A 9,124-nucleotide genomic window follows, 5' to 3' on the forward strand; every position below is an offset into this window, starting at 1 on the left:
TTTTTTTTGTTTTTTTTGTTTGTTTGTTTTTGTTTTTCATTGTATCATATAACTTTTCCTTTCTAGAGTTTTCATCTAAATTTTTTACACTGGCAGGTGGATGCAGACAATAAAGGGACAATTTGAAATTATTTCTCTATTTTGGCTTGTCAATAAAGTGCACTGAGAAAGTTTTCATACCCAATTCACCTTTCCACCATTTGTCAAGTTACCATCACAAATTGTGGTGTACATTTGTTTTCAGCACTTCTGAGCCAATTTCATGTTAAACTTAAAAGTAAATCATAATTAAAGTATTATTTACAAAATAATACCAAAAACACTATTTTCTGACTAGTTGATTATTGGAAACAATTGGTTGCACTTGGCTGTAGTTAAGGGTATCAGAGCAAAGGGGTCAAGCCACATATGCACAATATTTTGAAGATATATGTTTGTAAAAATCAAGAACCGAAAGAACGCTACTATGCATTTTTTTGTATCGGGCAGTGAAAACCTCTGATATAGTTCAAGCAGTATGAATACTTTTGTAACAGGTTGGTTTTATTCAGTGCACTGTCTCCTTAGAAAGGTATACAATCGTTAGGAGTCAGGAATGTATATTAAACATACCAGAATGATTTCCCCTTTCTAACCATTTATATTTTAACTCCTCTCCAGGTTCCAGGCTTGTCTGTATTTTGCTGCTGTCTTCCAGGCCACATCATGTGGAATCCACTACCTTGCCTCAGTCTTTCTGGTTGAGACTCCAAACTTTGTGTGCAGCGTGCCAGGCAACATCACCGACGTCCTGTATGGTAATATAACTGGATCCAGTCTGGAAAGTGTCTTGCCAGTCATCAAGCCAGCTGGCGGGCCTTTGGTGGTCCGAACATCCGAGGGGGAGCAATGGGAACTCAGCCGGTGCCGCTCCGCCCTGCGCATCAACCCCCAGGACTTTGCATACGATTATTATGGGAACAAAACTATGAAAGACTGCAGTGGGAACTTTGTTTATGACCACACCGAAGTTCATAATAGCATTGTGACAGACTGGGACTTGGTGTGTGAAAATGAGTGGCTGGCCAAGCTGTGCCAGCCAACTTTCATGCTTGGAGTGCTGGTTGGAGCGCTGCTATTTGGGGACATTGCTGACAGGTAAGCAACGGTTCCAGAATGGAACAAGAAAGAAATCAAAGCATTTTATTGTGAATTATAATTCTGTTTTCTTGTTTTTTTTTATTTTTTCAATCAGAATTACAGTTGTGAAAAACACATGACAACTAATTATGAAATGTCCACATCTTAAAGAAAAGATAGGCTCACATGTTGGCAGTTGTTTCAAATATATCCTCCGCATCAAGACTATTTTTCAAACAGTGTAACAGCTGATTTCTCTTTTAGACCCCACTAAACTATGATCACTTTCAAACTTGGCATTGGGTGTGCCCTCTCAAACTGTCTGAAGCAACATTAGGAGAGCTCAGACGGATAAATTGACATGGCTTAACAGCTGAGACTTGGCTGGTCAGCATTTATAGGAGAGCATGCTCGGCATGGAGTCTACCAAATCATTCAAAAGGGTCTACACTGGCAGATCACAGATTATTTTCTTGGAAAGGTAATTTTATACCGATTAAACATTAGTAGTTGATTAAACATTATTTCTTGAGATAGTATCTGGACTTGCATGTATAAATTTAAATGATGGACATGGTTAAAGTCTTCCAACCTTGCCATAAACCTACGAAACAGAATTTTTAAAATAAAAAAAGGCTTCTCAGGTTTCTCCAGCAGTTGCAGGCATGTTAAGGAGACAATGATCTCAATAATATACTACATGAAACAATGGAGTTATCATCGTTTGGTAATGATAACTCCATCAAAAAGCCTTAAATTAGTCTGCCAGCTGTTGCAACCGAAGAATTCCTTGATGTTTTGTTACAAGTCTGACCTAAACATGAATCTTCTTCTTCTGTTTCTCTGACCATGTCCGTCTTCCCCTGCCTCTTTGCGCTCTATCCATGGTTGACTTTTCAACAGAATTGGTCGTGTGAAGATTCTGATGATCACAAGCCTGTGTCAGTTTGCACTTGGGGTGGCCGTGGCATTCTCTCTGAACTACTACTTCTTTGTGGTGCTTCGCTTTCTGCTGGCCATGGTGAGGTCAAGGTTTGTTTAGAATTACTAATCCTTTATTATTTGGTATTTGAAATAACTCTTAAATTTCCAACTTTACCATTTACTAGAAACTGTTTCTTACTGATTGACACTGAGCTTTAACAGTTAGTTCTTTCCACTCATGTTAATGTAAGTATCAACTTTATTAATGAGACAATTTAAAGAGTGGAATGATGTTTTTTATTTTATTTTAACAAACTTGAGCAAAATAAGAAGAGAACTCAAGGGAAGGTGTATTTTAATACTGCCATAAAATTTGCGAATCCTTAAACTGTATGCCTCTGACACCTGTTAATGGGGCATTTAATTTAATTCTGGACATTTTCTTAGGCTGAAACGGCCTATTTACCATCGTGTTGAAAATATCTTTTGTCACGTTACAAAAAAAAATGTCTGCAAATATCTGCATCAAGAAAACTCTAAATATCTTGCTAATCTTTGGAATGAAATATAATAATAATAATAATAATAATAATAATAATAATAATAATAATAATAATAATAATAATAATAATAATAATAATAATAATAATAATAAAAAATAGACTCTTAAACTTTAGACGAAGATCTAAGAAAGAACTTTCACTTCTGCCACACTGTGACCAAAGTAATACTGGAGGAAATAGGAAAATCCTTTTATTGTTCCACAGAGGGAAAATTTAGGTGTGGTGATCCTAGATAAAGGAAGCCAGGAACACAAAAGTAAACACGATATTGGCTTTTAGTTGCGCAAGAGAACTCATGGGGAAACAAGCAAGACAGATGTTAACTTGGCGGTGCTGCTTTTAGATTGATTTGTAATATTATATGCCACGTTATCACATTATTTCTGTGTTTGATGTGTTTCTTATTCCTCAAGGATGAACACAACACTGGATCCATTTGACCTTTTTTTTAACATCTGGTGCCTGATTATTGGTTTTCTTCAATACACATCTAAGACTGACGGAACAGCCGCCTCTACTCAGAATAAGTTAAACAACAGTAACTTCTTTATACTAATAAAGTAACTTTTGAAGGCAACTGGTTACACAAGATTTTATTTATGGTGTCAGAGTAAGGAGTACAAATTAAAATACAGCAAGTGAGCATAATAATGTATATAGGCTACCAAATGAGCAAAAGGAGAAAAAAAAACAACAACAAGAAACTGGCAGACTTTATTTCCCACTAAGATCAGGATATTTTTTTCTGTTTATGAAGAAAACTCCTGTGTCTAAAAAAAAATTTATATGATTTTTTAAAATGTATGTATTTATGTGGCCTATTATTTTAAGTAACGTTTTTCAGAGTTGTACATGTTAAAATGTCTCCAATTTGCAGGAAATCATTTAACATTACAAACATGTTCACAAGAGAAAAAAAAGTCATAGACATTATAGGCTGAGAAACAAATGGTTTGTAAGTTGTGCTGAAAGGAAATCTTTGGTAATTTTATTCTCCACCATCTTTTTCCAAACCCCCTTTCCGTATCAGCAACAGCTGTTGTTTTTCACACAGAATCAGGTGATCAGATAGTCCCAACTTACCAACTCTAACTGCGCTGCTTTGAAGCCATGAAGCTCAGCTTTGAATCCTCACCGCACAGTTTTAAATTATTAAGACAGTGTGTTACAAAGGGATTTACTTAATATGGCAAAGAAAACAGTCACTTGTGGTGACAAATGTTTGGAGATTTAGGGAAGATATGAGTCTTTATGGATACTTGCGTTGCACCCATTTTAAACGCTGAGCTTTTGTTGTACTTTTTTTATGTTGGCAATGTTATATGGCAGCAAAACTTCAAAGAGTTTTAGTATGTGGTCTGAAAAGGAAGACAAGCCCCATTTAAACACAAGCGGATGATTTGCATTCGGTGCCCACAGTAGTAACACAAAGAACCCATAAAAGCCATTTGACTCTGCAAATTCTGTACTATAATCATTGCACAAATGATTTCTCCTGTAATGTTAGTCGTCTTTCTTTGTTCCTCGTTGCTGTTGACAGGCATCCAGTGGCTACCTGGTTGTTGTATTCGTGTATGTGACAGAGTTCACTGGCAGCAAGGTGCGTACGTGGACCTCCATGCACATCCATGCGGCCTTTGCAGTCGGCATCATGGTGGTGGCTCTGATGGGTTACCTGGTCCGAGTCTGGTGGATCTACCAGATCATCCTCTCCATATGCACCTCACCCTTTCTGCTGTTTTGCTGGAAGTTCCCAGAGACGCCTTTCTATTTAATGGCCAAGGGCCGTTACCAAGAGGCTCAGGCCCTGCTGGACACAATAGCCCGATTCAACGGACTTGAGTGCCGACTCAAGGCGGAGGATCTGCTGGAGCCAATGAAGTCGGAGAATGGCAAAGCACTGCTAGAGAAGGAGGAGAAGGAGGAGAGGCCCGCACAACCTGAGAAGAAGCTATCCATCCTGGATCTGTTTTGCAGCTGGAGGATGGCAGGCCGTACCTGCACAGTGTGGGCCATCTGGTTCATCGGCAGCTTGGGCTACTACGTCTTCTCTCTGGGTTCAGTGAATCTGGGAGGAAACCAGTATGTTAATCTTTTCCTGGCTGGTGAGTGTCAAATCAAAAATAACTTTAACTACACATTAAATATATTCATTCTAAAGCAAGATGTAAATGATGATATATTTTTGTAAATATCTTTAGGGAATATAGCCAACAAAATCTGTTTGCCAGAATCTAATCCTGGCACTTTTTTAAAAATAATGGATGCTGTTTAGCTTTCAATACTTTAATACCACCATTTACATCACTACACATCTGCCATGAATTTCAGTAGTGTATTAAATATGTGCCTAACTGCAAGTTATCCTTATCAGATGCCTTATTGAGCGTCTGAAACAGCAGCACGCACAATTCAATCACCGTTTAAACCAGGCTAGGTTAAAAAACGAAATCCTAAAATGAAAATGACCTTCATTTTTTATATTTAGATCCAAATAAAACAGATGTTAGTTACAGCAGCATTAGTGGGAAATGAGAAAACAGTGTCAGTAAATAACTGAATCAGTCTCTATTCCCCTGCAACAGTTTGAAAAAGATCTCAAATTAAAATTCTGCAGGATCTTCTTCTTTGAAGAATTAATTATTTTTCAAAGACGGCCAAGAACATGTTGATGGAACAAAACGATCTTTGAGAGAATAACCTAAAATATTTTCCATCCTTTGTTATATTTTGTCTGTGCTTTGCATGGAAGTAGATTTGGTTTCATATACATATAGAAAAACCCATGCTCTAAGTACTGAGGTAGGTATTTTTCATCTTTAACTTGTGACCTTTGTCCTTTATTTGGTTCTCTTAACCATTCATTAAAGGTTTAGTTTGTGGTGTCTAAACTTTTCCATGCTGTAATACTTCAGTGATGTGTGAGTGGGAAACATGTGCTGTTGTCCAAGTTGGGGTTGTTTACAGCTCTGTTTATGGTAACTCAGAGCCAAGAATGAACACAAACTGTCCTCGGCTAAATGGTTTCCGCATCGCATCTAATAAAGAAAATAAGATTTGTTGAACAAATCACAGATGTAATGTAATGCTATCCTCAGAGTACCAGGCTACTCCCAGGTCCCGCATTTAAGCTGTCAGTTCTTCTGAGAAAAACAAACTTGAGTGTTATTTTTGAAAATTTGCAGCCTCAATCCATCGTCTTGAGTCGTTTCTTTACTAAACCTGTATTGTCAGTTAAGCTGAATGTTTTGTTCTTTTAGTTTCCAGTAAATGTAAACGTACTCCTATTTTAATTTCTTTTAAATCCTGCAGTTGAATTTATCTGCTTGGCACATGTTGCACTCAAAAATTTGGGATGAAGCACCCCTTTAATAACTTTTCTTCCTTTAAAGCAACAATTAAAAAAAAACATACATTTTTTTTCCATTCCTGGATGTCAGGGTCTTCTAAGAATACCTTGACGTTTCCTTCATTGCTCAAACATTGGCTGGTTATTTTGATCTCCTAGATTAAATATCATTGCGTCAGTGCCATGAGAAACCTTTGACCACACGGCTGTTTTGACTGGTTGTTTCCAGGGGCTGTGGAGCTCCCTTCTTATCTGGTTGGATGCTTTGCAATGGACCGGATTGGGAGGAAGAAGACATGTGCTCCGGCTCTGCTCCTGGCTGGGGTTGCTTGCATGCTCATCATCGTGGTTCCTGCTGTATGTATGCAGATGTTTTGCACAGTTTAAGCTCCGATGATGCAGAAGGTTGTTCATTTGTGTGCCAGTTTATCTTGCTTCTCCACTGTCAGTAGATTCATCCACATTTCAGTATTTCACAGCATTAAACCTAGAATAGCTCTGCAGCTGAAACGATGTGTGACGCTGTCAGGGGGTGTGTGCTTCACCAAAGCAAAAACAGGAAAAGTAGATGTAATAATAGGAAATATAGGGGTATTTTAAAGTATTGGACAATGTATTTTTTTTCTTCCTGTCAATGCTTAATTTAAGACAGTGCTCTGAGGTACTAGACAGTTACTGTTTGACACTATGATGTATGACACTTCCTGTCTGAAATGTGTTTGTGCTCTGGTCTCTGACCTACATTTCTCTTATTTAGAGTTACTCTAGCTAACAGCTTGCACTTAACTTTAGAGTAAATATAACCTTTGACTTGCCATTTTGAATCGAGTATGTCCAGCACAGGGTGAATAAATAGCAACAAAAGTGCGGCTGAAACTGAATCGACAAATTGCATGTTTTATATGTTTTCTAGATTCTTTTAGATCCACTCACCAGAGTATGCACACACACAAAAATATATCATAGCTTCACGAACATATAATTACTTCTGATATGTAAGTGAAAGTATTAAATGTGAAAAATCACTTGTAGAAACCTAATACAATATTAATGCAGTGCTCTTCATGTCACCAATTTTATTTTAAAACAATGAGAAAATGATTTGTTTATAGTTTAAAGTCTTTGGCATTTAATATTAGCATTTAGTATGACTATGACAGCTAGCATAGGTTAAACTGCAGCTGCCTTGTCATTGTAGGGAATGCAGACTCTTACCTTCATTCTGGAAGCAAATGCAAAGACTTTTGAACTGGAGTGATGTTTAGCTATATTCAGTTTATAATCAATTAATCCTTTTCTGTTATCTGCTGAAAATCCCACTCTGTCTCTCTTTGGAGTTTTCAATGATAGAAAACTCTTTGGAGTTTTCAGCTGCCTGATCAAGCTGGAAATCAAGCAGATCTATGTCACTTTTTTCACATTTTGTCTGATGTATTAAGGAGAAAATAATTAAAGGCTGCAAAAACGCTAATTAATTAGCTAAACCGCTAAGGTCAGACAACACAACTGTGAAAACTGTGCAAAAAGAAGAGCTGCATTACCTTGGCTACTATATGTGCTTTTACAATCAGTGCAGACACAGCAGAGAGGTGTAAAGTTGAACATCTGTTCTGTTCTAAGTGTTTTCACAAAAACCGCTTGTATGTTTTTAAACCGAAAATTACAACCAATGGTTTTTGCGACATAGTTAGCATTATATTTAGACTTTTAGGGGAAATTTGGAGAAACACTCCCACCTTTCACAAGTGACCTCTTTGACAGAAATACGATTACCAGAGAAGACTGCTTTACTGTAAACAGCTCAGTGGGTAGCATGTTACAGCACCAACACCACATATACTAGATAAAGTGACTGTTTGTTCACCATATGAATACAACCCAAATTTAGCTTTACTGAATTCAGGGCGGACAGAAAAAAACAAAAAAACAAAAAAAAAAAACCAAACATTTGGCAGCATTAAATCATACACCCCTCTGTCAGCGTTTTCAATTGTGTCTGCATGTTGCATCAGAGTAAAGGAGATACAATTACTCAGCTCAGTTCCCAAAAATGTATTTTTGCACAGCAGCACACATTGGTGCAATTTATTTTTGCTTTTAGTCTGTAGTTTTTTGTTGTATGCCTACAGACAGCTAAAGTCAGTTACATAGCTTCATTTCTTTCTGCAAAAAGCCTGAACTCAATATTAAGATGTTTCTCAAAACATCGATGGGTAGTTAGTGTTTACATTTTAAACACACAGGTGCATTCAGATGTATTCATAAAACAATTATTATTATTACTTTTTTAAACAGCACCTCATTTTAGATTCTTCCAAATGGAATGGAGAAATTAATATCATGATCCAGAACACTATGATATTGCTAGTTTGCTTAATACATTTTCTAAGCAAATACCTGGTTAAAAACAGATTAGAACAATATTTGTACTTTAAAGTAAGTGAAATTATATTTTGATTTCTATGCCTAATTAGCATCCAGATAAACACACAATCCTTACAAAAAAGTCAAAAGAATAAGTGTTGATTTATTAATGCCAAGCAAAGCAGCATTATTGTGTAAATTATAGATATCAGTAGTCTACATTGATGCTTTAATCACTTAGCAGGAAAACTCCGGTCAGCATTGCTCAATAATGTGGTCAGCTTTCATTGCAAATAAATCACTCGTAGTCTGACCCTTCACCTATTTGTAATGTGAGAGCCTACAAATAGAAACTCATGTTGCCATAGATGACATAATAAGCAATATTCAAACCCCTCTTGCATGTTGAGATGAATTATGTTGGTCAATCAGTGAGTCTGTAAATTCAAAAGTCTAGCTTTATTCGTAAGATAGCAAGCTAAAGTCTTTGTTTATAATGTGAAATAATGAATATGTCACTTGTTTCTTACAATCTTTTTCCATTTTTTTTGTCTCCTATCAACAAACTTTACCCAACCTGACCTTTAGGAAATAGATTCTCTGGCCATTGCTCTCAGTATGATTGGAAAGTTTGCTGTGGCGATTGCCTTTGGCCTCATCTACCTGTACACCTGCGAGCTTTACCCTACTGTCATCAGGTGAGAAAAAACAACAACATCCATCCATCCATCCATCCATCCATCCATCCATCCATCCATCCATCCATCCATCCATCCATCCATCCATCCATCCATCCATCCATCCA

At 36.9% G+C, this 9,124-nt stretch overlaps 1 protein-coding gene across 1 annotated transcript in view; it reads left to right on the top strand.

Annotated features, from left to right (window-relative positions):
• The window catches only part of slc22a16 (solute carrier family 22 member 16), a 13,069-nt gene that overhangs the window by 811 nt on the left and 3,134 nt on the right, over positions 1 to 9,124 (top strand). The window contains exons 2-6 of the mRNA XM_008397755.2: positions 661 to 1,137; positions 2,023 to 2,140; positions 4,147 to 4,711; positions 6,185 to 6,312; positions 8,908 to 9,017. Coding sequence (XP_008395977.1) covers positions 661 to 1,137; positions 2,023 to 2,140; positions 4,147 to 4,711; positions 6,185 to 6,312; positions 8,908 to 9,017 — 1,398 coding nt within the window. The remainder of the gene's footprint in view (positions 1 to 660; positions 1,138 to 2,022; positions 2,141 to 4,146; positions 4,712 to 6,184; positions 6,313 to 8,907; positions 9,018 to 9,124) is intronic.

Source organism: Poecilia reticulata, linkage group LG21 (genome assembly GCF_000633615.1).
Source record: "Poecilia reticulata strain Guanapo linkage group LG21, Guppy_female_1.0+MT, whole genome shotgun sequence".
Lineage (NCBI taxonomy): Eukaryota > Metazoa > Chordata > Actinopteri > Cyprinodontiformes > Poeciliidae > Poecilia > Poecilia reticulata.